Source organism: Colossoma macropomum, unplaced genomic scaffold (assembly GCF_904425465.1).
Source record: "Colossoma macropomum unplaced genomic scaffold, Colossoma_macropomum, whole genome shotgun sequence".
Classification (NCBI taxonomy): Eukaryota; Metazoa; Chordata; class Actinopteri; order Characiformes; family Serrasalmidae; genus Colossoma; species Colossoma macropomum.
The window spans coordinates 36,742,125-36,759,127 of NW_023494798.1; the positions used below are offsets into that span (position 1 = coordinate 36,742,125).

The 17,003-nt window shown below is 43.6% G+C and overlaps 1 protein-coding gene across 8 annotated transcripts in view; it reads left to right on the plus strand.

Moving 5' to 3' along the window:
• The window catches only part of trip12 (thyroid hormone receptor interactor 12), a 59,770-nt gene that overhangs the window by 32,268 nt on the left and 10,499 nt on the right, over positions 1-17,003 (plus strand). For all 8 annotated transcript variants that reach the window (XM_036585113.1, XM_036585114.1, XM_036585120.1 and 5 more), the window contains 20 exons: positions 1,120-1,281; positions 1,787-1,855; positions 2,721-2,886; positions 3,615-3,732; positions 4,789-4,945; positions 5,475-5,628; positions 5,877-6,105; positions 7,599-7,717; positions 7,908-8,112; positions 8,781-8,881; positions 9,082-9,256; positions 9,624-9,765; positions 9,946-10,137; positions 12,391-12,542; positions 12,742-12,899; positions 13,562-13,635; positions 14,041-14,240; positions 15,039-15,166; positions 15,963-16,114; positions 16,595-16,737. In XM_036585113.1, coding sequence (XP_036441006.1) covers positions 1,120-1,281; positions 1,787-1,855; positions 2,721-2,886; positions 3,615-3,732; positions 4,789-4,945; positions 5,475-5,628; positions 5,877-6,105; positions 7,599-7,717; positions 7,908-8,112; positions 8,781-8,881; positions 9,082-9,256; positions 9,624-9,765; positions 9,946-10,137; positions 12,391-12,542; positions 12,742-12,899; positions 13,562-13,635; positions 14,041-14,240; positions 15,039-15,166; positions 15,963-16,114; positions 16,595-16,737 — 2,996 coding nt within the window. The remainder of the gene's footprint in view (positions 1-1,119; positions 1,282-1,786; positions 1,856-2,720; positions 2,887-3,614; positions 3,733-4,788; positions 4,946-5,474; positions 5,629-5,876; positions 6,106-7,598; positions 7,718-7,907; positions 8,113-8,780; positions 8,882-9,081; positions 9,257-9,623; positions 9,766-9,945; positions 10,138-12,390; positions 12,543-12,741; positions 12,900-13,561; positions 13,636-14,040; positions 14,241-15,038; positions 15,167-15,962; positions 16,115-16,594; positions 16,738-17,003) is intronic.

Consider the following 17,003-nt stretch of genomic DNA (forward strand, 5'->3'; position numbering starts at 1 on the left):
CTCTGTTCTCTATTTTATTTCAACAAGCCGACGTGTTTCCACATCGTCCACTGAGCAGATGATGATTAACCTCCAGTGGAGGAAGGATTTCTCTTCACTTCTGAGCGACTGAGGCCGGTTGTTTTTGTGAAAGTGCTCCTCTGTCGGACGCAGAAAGTCTTACATTGTGTTGCTGAATTTGTTTGTAAAATTGTGTACAGCTGCACTAACCCTGGACGTTGGTAGAAACGTTATCGAGAGAGAGGAGCAGTTGCTGTGGGTGTTAAAGTGATCGAAGCAGATTCACCACCATGTTAAACGTTTGCTTCACAGAAGGAGTCCAAACTACAGCTTCAGCTCAGAGTGTCGACTTGGCATCAATGCAGGATATTAAAGTAACTGAGTCGTCAGATGAATCAATCGGATACGATCATCAGCCGATATTAAAACGGTCATTTTGAAAAAGTTGGCTAGAAAACAAAACTCATCAGTCCAGATTGTCACATTACGGTCACACCGAAATGAACTGATTTTGCTGTAGGAATAATTGGCAGAGCAGCTTAATCTCACCTGAACTGCGCAGATACATTAATAGCAGATCAGACTTGTTACAGACGGCTGATACTCGATGACTGTGATCAGATCTAGAAGCAAAAAACGTAGTAAGAACATCATAATTACACTGTAAAATGGTGCCATTTTCAAAACGGTCATCTTGTAGTTGAAATAATAAAGAATAGTGAGAGAACCAAACATCCAGCTGACAGCAGAACTTTGGTCAAACTGACCTCTAATGAAAGACTTCAGTTTGAACTGATGGTCAACCACACTGATGGAGCTGTGTGAGGACCGAGATCTTGACGCGTAGATGGACGTTTCGTCAGGCTCAGCTGTTCTGAGTAAATAGATGCTGTTTGACTGACTGCGTTATGTGGAAGTGGTGTTATTTAAAAGAGCCTGAACTGGAGGAGTTTGGGGGTTTGGAGGGCGGAGCCTCCTTAGCAGTTGATTTAACAAATCCAGCACCGAAAGTTTTAACTGGACATGTTGTGAGATCTTAACTGACTCCACAAGAAGTTTCAGTCTCTCTCTCTCTCTCTCTCTCTCTCTCTCTCTCTCTCTCTCTCTCTCTCTCTCTAGGGTGGTCTAGCGGACTGCTTGCTGTATCTGGAGTTTTTCAGCATTAACGCTCAGAGGAACGCGTTAGCCATAGCCGCTAACTGCTGTCAGAGCATAACTCCGGACGAGTTTCACTTTGTGGCCGACTCTCTGCCACTGCTCACGCAGAGACTCACTCACCAGGTCAGAGTGCGCACACACTCACCACACTCTCTCACACGATTCACTGAGGTATTTGTACTTTCGATGAGTCTTAGTTTGAGGCATGAAGCTGAATGTGACATCCTGTTCACCAGCTGCTCGTTATAAAGCGTAATAAACGGGGCAGCGGTTACGCTCTGCCGCCTGAAGCTGCTGCACTCTTAAAGATGGAACTGAAAATTTTAATCCGAGGCTGCCGAACAGGAAGCCAACTCCTCTAACCTGATTTGAGGAGACTGTATGCTTACAAAATTACAGCTGACTGCTCTCATTCTGGACATCAGCTCTTCTACACGCTCCCCTCTGGTAGGAGATTCAGGACCATCAAAACCAGCACAGCTTCTGAGCTACTTCATCTAAAATGCTAAAACTAAATAAGCAAACTTAAGATGTTTCTTGGCTGATGGGCTGTGTTTGGGGTCCAAGGGGAAACTTTTGGTTTTACCAAACTTCATTTAACTGAACTGTCACTGTTTTTCTCCTGCAGGATAAGAAGTCTGTGGAGAGCACTTGTCTCTGTTTTGCCAGGCTGGTGGACAACTTTCAGCACGAGGAGGTGAGATGAAGATTCGCAGTGTGGCAGATCAGCTTTAGTCTGTCAAAAGTTTGAGGGCACCTGCATCTTCAGAGTGTTTGTAGTAAAGATGAAGATTGTTTTCTTTGTCGATGTTCAGTAACGTACCGGACTAAACCGAGTAGATGACGCTCAGCTGAGTTCTGCATTAATGCGGTGGGATTTTAGTGTTTGTGCAGCGTGGAACGTAGTACTGATGGGTGTAATCAGGCATCACTGCGTGTGTGTATCTGAAGTAAACAGCCATAAATCGTTTTAAGCGCACCCAACACAAGAACCTGGTTCTGTTTGAACCGAGAGGCTGACAGCTGTGGATTACAACCATTTCATCAAACAAACATCAGTGTTTTATTTTCTGCATTCTGTTTGTCACTCGTTACTAATCGAAGTTAACGAACACTTTCACCCTGTGAACCTCAGCAGCTCTGTCGTTATCCTCCACAGCCTTCTCTGTAATTCTGAACACTCGAGTGTTTTGCTCACACCGCTGTTCTTCACACGTTCTCTCAGAGAACATGGACAGAACATTCGTCCGTCGTATTGCTTATTAATGTTTTTTTTTTTTTATGATATGGCACATTGTTTAGTTATCGTCCTCTCGAAATATACTCCTGAACTCCTCTGTTATTCTTTCACATCTTATTTTTTATTTATTTTTTTAAAGTAGTCTGTCTAGCAGAACCAATCAGGTGATGCAGACAAATTAAAAAAATAAAGGTTCCTCAGCTCGAATAATTAACCTGCCTGTTCAGACAGAAGCTGTTATTTACTGTAAACAAATTAAAATAAGCAGAACTGACTGACAGTGTTGTTCTCGGTGTGCTGACCTTTGCCCTCTGCTGTCTAGAATCTGCTGCAGCAGGTAGCATCTCGTGACCTTCTGACCAACATCCAGCAGCTGCTGGTGGTCACTCCGCCAGTGCTGAGCTCTGGAATGTTCATCATGGTGGTTCGCATGTTCTCCCTCATGTGCTCCAACTGCCCGACCCTTGCTGTCCAGCTGATGAAGCAGAGTGAGTGTCCCACACACACACACACACACACACACACACACACACACACACACACAGACAGACTGGCCACTTTATTAGAAACACCTGTCTTGTGCTTACTCACTGGCCACTTTATTGGAAACACGTTCCTTATAGCTCCTCTATGTAGGTGTCCAGTTCAGTTACAGACTGTAGTCCATCTGTTGCTGTACAGTTTAATCAGCCCACAATCACAGGACAGTTGTTGTCCACTCAGTGTCTGTTAGGTTGTGAGTGGTCAACCTCCTGAAAATATCCAGCTAAGAATGTCTCTGTGGTCAGAAACTGACCTCATTGTTGGTCAGTGGTCTAGAGCAGGAGGTCTGAGTCTTGGTGACGTCACACTGTGCACAATTTTGTACTCTTGTCTCCTGTAGCTCACCTGTAGACCAGAGCAGCACGGATAAGATCACAGCAGCACTGGTGGTGTTTGGATTCAGTAAAATCACAATAAATATCTTTTAATAATTAATAAACACGCTAAATGTTCAGTGTGTTGGGTGTTTCTGATAAAGTGGCCGGTGTGCATGCATGCTGTAATCACCTGCCTCACCTTGTATTTGTCATTGTTGTCATGGCAGCTTCTTACCTGCATCTGTCAGTGTTTGTCCGTTTCTGATGAATGATTATCTGGTGTTTGCTGTGAATGAACAGTGAATAATGAGCATTTATAACAGGTCGTTATAACAGGTCATTAAATGTGTATGTAGATATCGCAGAGACTCTGCGCTTCCTGCTGTGTGGAGCGTCTAACGGAAGCTGTCAGGAGCAGATCGATCTGGTACCCAGAAGCCCCCAGGAGCTTTACGAGCTCACCTCCCTCATATGGTAAGTTCCTGCTGACCTCACGTTCTGTTTCCTGTTCCAGTTCTGTAATAAACATGGTTGATTTCTTGGTGTTTGATAGTGAGTTTAGGGGAACATTAAGAACACACGGAATTAAAGTGTGACTGCAGTAATGGGTTAGACAGTGAAGACTACGTACCCAAAAATTAAGAATTTTAACATTTGAAATAAACCGAATTTTCTTTTGGACAGAAAATGAGTGCATTAATATTTTTAATTTGGCTTATTGATTTTGGAGTAATAGAACTGATAATCAGTGCAGTTTAGTCTCCACTTTCATGATCAGAGCATCGTAAACCCCACCGTACCGAACCTGTTAGAGCCTGTTACTCGTGTAAAAGTTTAAAATTAAAGAATTAACAGTCCAGGCGACAGTGTCACTCGACAGAAAAAAAAAACAAAAACTGGTGAGACAAAACGGTTGGATAAAATATCGTCTGTAGTTTCTGTGAAAACCTGTCTGACGGCGCAGCTACTGAAACACTCAGAGCAGAGAACAGCTGCTGCAGTCAAGCTGCACTAACAGCAGGATCTTAAGCTGCAGCTACTAGAAATACGGCTCATTTTTCACACGTGTTTCGCTCAAGTTCATTCTCCGTCATGTAGCGTTGCCAGATTTGCGGTTTCCCCATAAATTCCGGTTATTCTGAAAGGTGCAGTGTCTCAAGTGCATTTACTGCTCAGACTACATTTTAAAGTAAACACAGTCACGGGAAAAGGGTTTGAAATGAAAACAAATCATCTTGTGAATGTATATTGATCTGAGTTCTGAGTAACTGGCAACCCGTTCAGCAGCGGAGCAGCAAGACAATAAACACAGCTGCACTCCGTCACCACGGCAACAATCCAGAAGTAGAACTTTGAGTTTCTGTCCAATCAGATTGCGCGACAACGTCTGCGCCCTTTCCAAATTTTTGATGTGTGACAAGGACGTTTGTGTCTTATATTTTTGTTGAGCGATGTTTGTCGCGTGGACTATAAATTGGCCTTCAAACTTCCTCGCTGGTTCCTGACTCTGTGTGTCTCTGTGTGTTACAGTGAGCTGATGCCGTGTCTGCCCAGAGAGGGGATCTTTGCGGTGGATGCGATGCTGAAGAAGGGCAGTGCCCACACTACAGAGGCGGCTGTTTGGCAGTGGAGAGACGACCGTGGTCTGTGGCATCCTTACAACCGCATCGACAGCCGCATCATCGAGGTACTTCTCCTTGTGCTCCTCCAGAGAGAAACAGCTTCGGCCTCTAACCTGCACTCTGATCACACTGGATTACATTCCATAACACTATCTAGAACTGTAACTGACATGTTTATTTCTGTCACCACTTTAACTCTTTCACTGCTGTTGGATCGGTGGCTAATCTGGATCTTACGTTTCTGTTTCAGTGAGGAACTAATTTAAATGATGACGAACATGAATTTCAAGTTTGATCAGATTTATTTTTTTTGAAAAACCTCACAGCAAGTGAATTAAAATCAGTTTGTTCTCAAAATTACAAACATGAGATACTCAGTGTAAATGAACAGTAATTGTGATGGCTGTTTTGTTTATATTGATTTTTGTTGATTTTTCATAATCAGTCTTTGACTTACTGTTGCCGTCACTTTAATGAATGTGTATGTTATTAACAGAGCCGCTGTCGTCAGCCTCTCCACACTTGACGCTAAAGAAGATGTCAGTGTCTTATTTGAGGCTGCCGTCCTGATTTTTATTTCTTTTTCTGTATCAGACAGCCCATCAGAACGGTGAGGATGAGATCAGTCTGTCCACGCTGGGCCGCGTTTACACTATCGACTTTAACTCTATGCAGCAAATTAACGAGGACACTGGCACTGCCCGCGGCATCCAGAGGAAACCAAACCCGCTGGCCAATCCAAACTCCGGTGAGACGAACACGTCACTCATTACTTAAAGGGCCCGTATCCCTCTTTTAATTTAAATAAGAGTGTAAACAGTGTTGAAGTTTTAAAATGTACAGTTCACTACTAAACTACCAAGACACAAGGTCACAACCATGAACACACTTCCATATATTTATATATAAGACAGATCTAGGAAATGGTTCCTTTAACCCCCCTACACAAAGATTTTTGTTGAAGCCTTTGTCACTTTATTTCTGTCTGCCTGTCAGGAGGTCATCTGGAGGTACGTGGGGAGGACGCTCGCGCTCAGCTGATGAAGGAGGACCCCGAGCTGGCGAAGTGTTTTATAAAGACGCTGTTCGGTGTGCTGTACGAAGTGTACAGCTCCTCCGCCGGACCTGCTGTCAGACACAAGTGCCTTAGAGCCATCCTCCGCATCATCTACTTCGCAGATGCTGAGCTGCTGAAGGACGTCCTGCGCAACCACGCCGTGTCCAGGTCAGTCGGTTGGAGCCTGGGGGAGGGGGGCGGGGTGTGTATCAGAGTTAATGGAATAAAACTTTCATTATCACTGATCACACACACATCCGTTCACCAACAGCTCGCTGCTTTTCAGCGGAGAGATACAAAGTAGGCTAGGCTAGCGGCGTTAGCTTAGATAACAGAACGTTAGCATTTACCTGTTTATGTAAAGGACTGACTGTCTGCCTGTGTGTACATTTCAGACCAGATGATCCTCTGTGGCTCTCAGATCTCCATATGACTCTAATCTTATCTGGTTATGCTGAATGCTGAGTGCTGCTGTGATACGCTGAGTAATTGAACAGTATTCAGAGTCGCCACGTGCATCCAATTTTGCTTGGTTTTGGTTTTATATTTTTTTTTGACATGCATGGGTGCAAAATTAAAGCCTGAACCCGACCTGCACCCCCAACTCTGAGACCCAGACCTGCTCGCACACAGAGACTGACCACGTGGATCACATGATCATGTTAAATGAAACAGTAGAAGCTGATTGATCAGGTTTTTTCAGCAGCTAATGTAGTTACTGACTGTGTAATGATTAATCGTTACAGTCCTAAAGAGCTTTTTGGTGTTTTTAGGTTCCTGTATGTGTGAGGCTGGGCGTCACTGCACAACTTAAGATCCTAACAGATTTCTAAAACAGAGCCTCACAAAGTTAATGTCAGTTTGTCTTTTTGTCGAGAGGTGCTCAGACTAGACAACACGGCAAAGAGAGAGACAATAACACACACAAGTTTCAGCTACTAATAAGAACTCAGACTGCCAGATCTCTTCAGATCACACGACACAAACAGAGCTGAACTCACTGGACCTGTTTGGGCTTTTTATGTGTAATAAACTGGGGATGAATCTGTGGTGAGAAACTCTGATACAGTGAGAGCTGGAGAATATTTCACTACAAACTGGAAGCTGTGCTGAAACTGTAGAGAGAGAGAGAGAGCGAGCTGATCTGGATCAACATTATAAACATAAACATGATAAAAATTATAAACATTTATATAATAATTATTTTCAGCTCCTCTGTCTCTGTTCTGCTGTTCATGCGCGTCTTTTCCCATTTCTCTCCGCTCTTCCAGCTCTCTGATTGGCTGTTTGAATCACTCACTGAGTTCATCTCTGGCCGTCTCTCACTGCAGGACTCGTGAACGTTTTGAGTTGTAAATATTAAACGTTTGATAATATCGGAGGGTCTTTGATTCTCCTGTCACACTACAGATCATCCGCGTCGTCAGTTGCTTCCGATCGAGCTCCCGACCCGCAGAATCACTACGATTGTGAAAATTCGTCACAAATCAGGGTTACAATCGGGCAAAAACTTGTGTAGCGTAGGACCAGCGTCAGTGCTGTAGTGACTCCTGCACTGCACTGGCTCTGACAGTGAGAGTCTGTAGTGAGGTGAGTGTGAACAGCAGTGCTGAATGTGTGTGTGTGTGTGTGTGCACGTGTGTGTGTGCGTGTGTTTACAGTCACATAGCCTCCATGCTGTCCAGTCAGGACCTGAAGATTGTAGTGGGCTCTCTGCAGATGGCGGAGATCCTCATGCAGAAGCTGCCCGACGTGTTCAGCGTCTATTTCAGACGAGAAGGTAAATGAGATCCGTTCATACAGACACTTCATCAGCCTGTGTGACTGTGAGGGATGAACAGAGGCTGAAAATGATTGTGTAGAAATAAATTATGACTATTTGGTTTATGAATCTATAGTAAATTAGTGGAGCTCAGAGGAGAGTAATTAAGTCCAGAGGAGTTCAGGATGTGGACTCTCTGTGTGTCCAGGTGTGATGCACCAGGTGAAGAACCTGGCAGAGTCAGAGACATTTTTCACCAGCCCCCCCAAAGCCTGCACAAGCGGGACCACCAGCCTGTGCACCACCACCATCACCACGGCGACCACCACCGCCGCTTCCAACGTCACTCCGGACCTCGGCTCGCCGAGCTTCCAGCACAGCATGGACGACTCGCTGGACCTCAGCCCTCAGGGGTATGTTCACATCGCTGCTGTGAAAAAGTATTTGCCCCACCTTAATTCTTCTGTTCTTGTTCTGTTCTGTTCGACGCAGTTGTGATTTAAAACGCGGCAGCGTCGCATGTTGATGCTGATGACATTTATGACCAGCGATGATGTCGGGAACGTTACTGATTTTATGGCTGTGTATTTTACAGGTGTTGAGTGTTAACACACGCAGTGGTGTCGTCTCTTAAAGCGTCTTGAAACGAATTTAACGTGTTAGTCTGAGGATTTAACGTATCATTATTCATCTGCTGTGTCAGCACAGCTCTAATTTTACTGCACTGACAGTTTGTTCATCAACGTAGGCGACTGTTAACGGACCGTTGTAGTTTTACTGTAAGTGTGTCGTCAGTTAGACGTCATTTTTAAGATGATGTTTCATGAGAAACTGCTGTCGTGTGTGTGTACAATTTGTGAGATTTGGTCTGGAAAAGACTTGAGAAATTTTCTTAAATCCCTTAGTGAATGAATATTTTGGTCACAGATAATCGACTACTGATAATCTTATCTTTTTCATCTGATCGTGTCAGCTCTGCTGTTCAGTCTGTCTGTTCTGTTTTATATATTTAACTGTATTTCAGCACTAATAACTGCTGTGTGTGTGTGTGTGTGTGTGTGTGTGTGTGTGTGTGGTTCAGTCGTCTGAGTGATGTTCTAAAGAGGAAGCGTCTACCTAAGAGAGGACCCCGCCGCCCCAAATACTCGCCCCCCAGAGACGATGAGAAAGTGGACAATCAGGGTAACATTTCACAACCCTGTCTGTCTGTCTGTCCATCCTTCTGGATTAATACAGTTTTGTCTGTCTCTCTCTCTGAGTTTATTTACTGAAGTCTGTTTGTTTATTTTTAGATATTTTATTAACTTTTTTTTGAGCACATTCTGAAAATCGTTCTGAAAGTGTAATCGTGTGTGAACATGTCTCTCTGATTTCCTCCCCAGCTAAGAGTCCCACCACTACAGCGTCCCCCAAATCCTCCTTCCTGGCCAGTCTGAACCCCAAAACGTGGGGCAAACTGGGAGCCCAGACCAACAGCACTAACTCGGAGCCGTCCCGCACGGCTGGCGTCAGCGGTCTCGCCCGAGCCACGCCCAAAGACTCTGTCTCCAACAACAGGTACTCAGAGCTCCGACTGATCACACGTTCACCTGCCTCTCCAGAGCTCCTTAAAGAGATCAGTGAAAAATCAGATCCTCCAGTTTCCCCCTTTCAGCAGATGTGCTGGATCAGCCGAGACGTGTTTATTTCTTTAGTTTTAGTGCTGGAGCTGTGAGGCTAATGTAGCTACCAAGTGATGGAAGCCAATACCCCACCGATTAGCATCTCACCAAAATCTCTCTCTCTCACTCACACACACACACACACACACACAGTGTGTTAGCTTCTTATTTGAGGAGCCAGGATGTAACTGCTGCGTCATTTACGGTTGAACAGAAAATTCACCTGAACTTCACTTTTGTGCTGTTTTTGTCTGTGTTTTCAGGGATAAGATCAAAGCGTGGATAAAGGAGCAGGCCAGTAAATTTGTGGAGCGATATTTTAACTCTGAGAATGTGGACGGCAGCAACCCGGCGCTGAACGTCCTGCAGAGACTGTGTACGGCGACAGAGCAGCTTAATCTGCAGGTACAAACACATGCCTGCCCATCAGCCGCTTCGCTGTTTCGTTTTCATTTATTCGTTTATCAGATCTGATCGTTTTATTCGTTTTAAGCGTGTTTTATGTTGAGCGGTTCATTCTGTATGACGTCCGTCTGTAAAAAGACGGGCTGAAAACCGTGCAGTTCTAACAGCGACTCTGTTCAGGTGGATCGCGGTGTGGAGTGCCTGATGGAGATCTGCAGCATCGTGTCCGAGTCGGACGTGTCGTCGTTCGAGATCCAGCACAGCGGGTTGGTGAAGCAGCTGCTGCTCTATCTGACCTCCAACAGCGACAGAGACATCGTCAGCAGAGACCAGAGGATCAAGAGGTTCCTGCACATCTTCTACGGCTGTCCTGTGAGTCACAGCGCCGCCTGGTGGACTCTGAGTGTGTCTGTTCTAACATTTTAAAGCTCTCGTCGTTTGAATAATAATTCTGTACAGTAATGAGTGCAGACTTTAATTCTGAACAGATACTAAGGTGTTTTAGGTCTTTTATTCAGCGTTTCTGGTGTTTTAAAAAGTAGTCATTAAATAATATGCTGGAATCATGTGTTTATACTAGTTTGAGTTTTCTGCCTCAAAATTGGACTTTTGCTGTGAGGCGTTCCGGATATTAACTTTGAGAACCTTGTTCCTCAGATTTCTTTATTTTATTTACAGCTGTTGACCTGCTGATTATCTGAAACCTGTGAAGATGTTCAGGACGACCAGATTAGTCGTCTAATACGTTTATCTGCAGCAGAATTGTTAATTGTGTAATGGTTAGCACTCTGGACTCAGAATCCAGCGATCCGAGTTCAAATCTCAGTGGGACCTTACTGTCTTGGGCAGTCGTGGGCTGGAGGTTAGGGAACCAGTCTTGTGACTGGAAGGTCGCCGTGGATGGGACTGCCCACTGCTCCGGGCAAGTGTGCTCACTGCCCCCTAGTGTGTGTGTTCACTAGTGTGCATGTATGTGGGTGTTTCACTGCACGGATGGGTTAAATGCGGAGGTCTAATTCCTCTGTGTGCAAAACACAGTTGGCTAAAGGTCCAATTCAATTCAATATTATTAAAATGATCTAAACTTTTAAACAGTACTGCTCAGACATTTAGGCTACGATCACGTTACAGACCTCGTTGCTCTAATCCGACGTTTCACTCAGATCTGATCTCTGACAGGATGGTTCACACTCGCTTAGGTCAGTGACTCAAATCTGTCATTAATGTGAATGAACTGGCTTCCAGAAACGAGCCGCATGAGCTCATCTTACTCAGTAACGTGTCATGTACGTCATCAGCACATACTAACGAGCAGAACGAGCTTCGCTGAGAAGATGATTAACTCTGATCAGCTCTCAGCTTCATTATTAGAGCGAGACGAAAAGGGTGAGATGAGCTGCTTTTACACAGTTTACTGGCTGTTTGGCGCTGCTGCCATGGTAACGCTGAATGATGGCGCACGCACAGTGAAAAAACACATGAATTCCGATCTGAGCGTCACATTAAGGTCACATGGCCATGAATCAGATATGTATCCCATCCAGGACCACACATGAAAGTGGCTCAGGTCGGATTTGAAGAGATCAGGTTTGTGTCCACACAGCTCTGAAAACATCAGATCTGACTCACATTAGGGCAAAAAATCTGATTTGAGCCTCTGCAGCCTGGTAATGTGAACGCAGCCTTACAGTGATGTTAGTAAAGCTGGTCAGTGTTTCGTGAGTCTGTAATAAAGAGTGTCCGTCCATGTTTATCCTGCACTGCAGTCTGAGTGAAGATCAGCTGAGTAACACAGTCAGGCGCTCCTGCAGTTCAGACTCTAATAGATCTGCTGTCAGACCTGATGTTAACTATTAATGATCTGATCTTCTGGTTCCTCTGTGGACGAAGCAGCTCACTGTGCTGAGATCCTGAAGCCCCACGCGCTCATACAGTCAGTAATTCTAGATAGAAATTCTCTGTGTTTAAGTGGAAGGTTTTGTACACAGTCTGGTCACCAGGAGGCGCCAAATCATGTTTCACTAAAATTAGAACAAAACAACTACAGAGTGATTTTCCACACCAACTACAACAGATGCCAAACCAGACGAGCTTTTCAGCCCAAATATATAAACGTGTACTCATCAAAAATAAACACGATCAGTGAAAAGAGCCTGTAGAACATTTATTTTAGCATAATAAATAGAACAAATACCAGCAGCATTAAGCTGAAATATTTTACTTTAATCTCTGTCAGTTTTGGACGAGTATCAGATCTGTGAGTTTTGTTTGCTTTTAGGGTTTCATGATGAAAAAAATTACTTTTATGGTATGAAAACCATTCAGAGAGAATCTGGAGAAACATCTGACTTCTGTTAAAAATTCACAGCTGAGAATATGAAACACATTAATTTAACATGGATATTTGACAACATTAAATATCCATGTTAATGTTTTACTGATTTAATGACAGCCGATTAATGCCTGAACTAAACTAATGCATTTGATCAAATGAGTTTTTTTCTAATGTATTTCAAATTTTAGATATAAATGACAAATTTCAATATTTCTTACTAATTTAAATAGATTTTAATGAGTACGTGTGTGTGTGTGTGTGTGTGTGTGTGTGTGTTCGTTTATGTTCAGCTGCCGGGTCAGGAGCCCCTGTACCGTCTGGAGCCGACGGAGAACGGGCCGCTGCTGGCGCTGGTCCACAAAATGAACAGCTGTCTGAGTCAGATGGAGCAGTTTCCCGTTAAAGTTCACGACTTTCCCAGCGGGAACGGAAACGGCAGCAGGTACCAAACACTCACCTGCTACATTTAACTCCAGTTAAAGCGATAGTTCAGTGAAAAACCTGATTCTTTTGTAATGGCTGTAATGTCTGTTTTGTTCTCTCTGGTTCTGTTGGTCCTTCTTTCCTCTTCACAGCTCAGTGTTTGTGTGAACGCTGTTTTTCCCGTTTCTGCTGCTGATTCTGCGTGTTTGTGCTTTCAGAGGTTCTCAGGCTCTGAAGTTCTTCAACACCCACCAGCTGAAGTGCCAGCTGCAGAGACACCCGGACTGCACCAACGTGAAGCAGTGGAAGGGGGGGCCTGTTAAAATTGACCCTCTTGCGCTGGTTCAGGCCATCGAGAGATACCTCGTTGTCAGAGGTGCGAAACTCTGCGTGACTCACCGAACGCACTACAGAATTACGGCTTAAAGGGATTTAGGGCCGAAAACTAGTTTAATACGTTATTTGTTGTGCAGCATTTCTTCCTCCAGCCTCATTAGTTTAAGTTAATATCGTTCATATAATGTGTGTGTGTGTGTGTGTGTGTGTGCATGTGTGTGTGTGTATATATATATATATATATATATATATATATATATATATATATATATATATATATATATATATATATATAAAATAATTATTGTTACTATTGTTATTATTTTTACTATTACTATTTTGGCCTTTGTTTTACAGTAGTCAATCCTTGTTTTCTGTATTGACTCGGCTGCGCTGTGAATGAGCGTCTCACTGCACTCGGAGTTTAAATAAAAGTTGATTAATGTATAAACAAAATACAGTACATAGTACAGTTACAAAAGGTACTAAGTACATTTTAACAGTATGTATAGAGTTACTATGAAGAAGTATATTTGTAAATGATGCTGATGCGTTATAATGCATATTAAAGCGTTTGTGTGCTCTGATTACAGTAAAGCAGAAGAGGCTCTTATTCAGGAGGATAAACTGTACAGTTTTTCTGTGCATTAGTGTGTGAAGTGCAGCTGTTTAACCTTAAGATGTTGAACTGTGTGTTTTCAGGTTACGGTCGAGTCCGAGAGGAGGATGAAGACAGCGATGATGATGGTTCAGACGACGAAATCGATGAATCGCTGGTAACTTTCATTCTTAAATCAGGGCTCAGAAAAACGTACGTTCTCAAACAGAGCTGAGAGAGGCAGGAAAATACAGCACATTAATATTTTATCAAAATAACTCTGTAATGATGGTAAATGTGACAGAAGAGAAACTATTTACTGTTTCAGCATTTATAGAATAAATAAGTGAGTAAATCGAGATGTTCTATAGTGTTGAACAACCTGCACTTTGCACTCGAAGTCAGAATTAATGATTATCAATACTTTAAATTTTGAATAATAAAATGTTCAGTAAATGTTCAGTTGTTGTGCGTCTGTTAGATTTGTGCTCTTCGGTCATTTGTGTAATACAGACTTCGCTGTTTTTGGTTTTGGGTTGTTGTGGTCAGTGTTGAACCCTGTTGACCTTTTGACCTGCTGCAGGCGGCTCAGTTCCTGAATTCGGGCAGCGTGCGTCACCGTCTGCAGTTCTACATCGGAGAGCACCTGTTGCCCTACAACATGACCGTGTACCAGGCAGTGCGGCAGTTCAGCCTCCAGCCAGAGGAGGAGCGAGAGAGCACAGATGATGAGGCCAATCCGCTCGGACGAGCCGGAATATGGACCAAAACACACACTATATGGTACAGACTCACTCACACGCCTTCCTGTACATCTGTGACATCACAACCATTCGATAAGTTACGCAGAAAACTTTAAAATCATAATCAAATATAAAATACAGTACAGAATTATTATTATTATTATTATTATCATTATTATTATTATTATTATTATTACTATGATTGTTACTATTATTACAAATACGCAGAATACACAAATAATTGAAGGAGTTGTTTGCACAGTGGAGAATCTAGACAAAGTAACAGTTTAATTTACTTTTTTTGAGTTTTTAGTATCTTAATGACTCAAATTTTATTCGGCCCCAAAAAAATCAGTTTATTAAATACTTTTATCAGTTTCAGTCAATTAATGTTCACACTCCTTCAGGGTTAAAAGCCTGATTGCAGTGTTCTTTATTTCAGCTGTTCGAAAATCCATTTTCTGACTACTTCAATTAGCTTTTCTAAAAAAAAGTCTCTCAGACAGGTAAAATGAGTGTCTGAAAGCAGGACAGACAGGTCAGTTTCAGAGAATTTATTTTCTCAACTGAACTTTGTAATTAGCTGTGATTTTGGTAATTAGTGAGTTTAAAAGGTCCTGTTCATGATTTTAGGTGAAGGTGGTGTGATTGTGTGTGTAATCATAAAAAAGCAGGCTAATTCCTGTGGTACTGTGTTAAACACACACACTGTTTTTCTACTGATCTCTGTGTGCGGCGTGTGTGTGCGGCGTGTGTGTGCGGCGTGTGTGTGCGGCGCGTGTGTGTGCGTGTGTGTGTGTGTGCGGCGTGTGTGCGGCGTGTGTGTGTGCGCGTGCAGGTATAAGCCAGTGAGGGAGGATGAGGACGGCTGTAAAGATGCTGTTGGAGGGAAGAGGGGTCGAGCACAAACAGCTCCCACCAAAACGTCCCCGCGCAACGCTAAGAAACAGGACGAGCTGTGGCACGGTACACACTCGCTCACACACTCGCTCACACACTCGCTCACACACTCGCTCACACACTCTCTCTCTCACTCACTCGCTCACACACTCGCTCACACACTCTCTCTCTCACTCACTCGCTCACACACTCACAAGCTTGCTCGCACACACACTACATAAAACAACTGGCTCTGAATCATCGACAGTGACTGTTAACAAAAACAGTTTATCAACATCGTGAAATGTGGTTCTGTTTCTCAGTCCAGTCTTAGCAACAGTGCTCACCAGTTAGCAGAGCTAGCATTAGTGTTATGTATTATACAGCTGTTAGCATTTTGTTTTTTTCAGGATTAAAAAAAAAAAAAAAACTATTCAGAGTTCAGAATTAGGAAACACCCAGCTATTAACAGCCATCAGAGGGGGCCGTCAGAGGGGGCTCGATACTGCTTTGTTTTTTTAAAACTGATATTGAAGCTGAGTATTGACTGACCGATCAGATATTTTTACTGCTGTGTTTTAAAATTAATTATTTTTTGTGGCTACTTTCTAATTGAGGGTCGTCCTCAATGTACTCAATTTAAAATGATTGATTTTTTTAATTGTGCCTCTAAAAGTGGGATTTGATTGGATTCGCTTTTTTTCACTCCCAGATCTCCATCAGCCCACGAGTCATCACCAACACTCTCCTGTATTATTGATACTGAATGCCGGGGAATCATGTAGTGATGTTGAGCCGTTTCTTAGTGTGAACTGTTCCTGTGTGTGTGTGTGTGTGTGTGTGTGTGTGTGTGTGTGTGTGTGTGTGTGTGTGTGTGTTGTAGATGGCGTCTGTCCGAGTGTCACTAACCCGTTGGACGTGTACCTCATATCTGAGCCTCCAGAGGGAATCACGTTTGATGACCCGTCTCTGGAGGTCATCCTGCTGCTGAGGGTTCTGCACTCCATTAGCAGATACTGGTTCTACCTCTACGATGTGAGTACCCACCCTTACGCTGTCTGAACCTTAGATTGGGGGTGTCCAGACTTTTTCCACAAAGGCCGGTGTGGCTGCAGGTTTAATTCCAAACAAGCTGGAGCGCCTAAATCAGTTCCTCTCAGTCCTAGAACAGCTGATCCGAATTCTCCTGAGTGTTTGAATGAAAACCTGCAGCCTCAGCGACGCTGATCAGATCAGACGCTCTCGCTTTGAGAGCTGTGACTGTTTATAATGAGATTTTAACCTCAGACTGGAAAAGAAGATGGTTTACATCATTTACACAAAACTGCTCTTCATCACCAGCAGATACTCTGAACATGAAGCTGAGTTTGATAAACACAGAATCAGCAGAGCCGATTAATGATGAGCTAAACCTGAGATTCAGAAACATCGCAGGGCTTCGAACACAGACACTCTGTGTCCACTGATGATCTCCGTTCTGTTCATGATGTAACGGTGATGTAACTGTTGTTGCAGAATGCTGTGTGTAAGGAGATCATCTCCACCAGCGAGTTCATTAACAGTAAACTGACGGCGAAGGCAAACCGGCAGCTGCAGGATCCGCTCGTCATCATGACTGGAAACATCCCCACCTGGCTCACCGAGCTGGGGAAGACCTGGTACACACACCCTAAACACACTCTCATACACACACACACACACACACATTCACACCCTGGTATTTTATTTTCATTCTCCTGATTGACCATCAGCAAATATTTGACAGTAGTTGTGTGTTGGAGCTGTTATGGCGCTGTGTTCTTCTAGTGTTTGTCAGCAGCGTTGGTCTAATAGCTTGAGAGCTAAACTAAACAAGCAAAATTCAGACTCCAGACGTGGAGGCGTCCTGGCTGATCCACTGCATAAGTGGATGAACTGGGGGAAT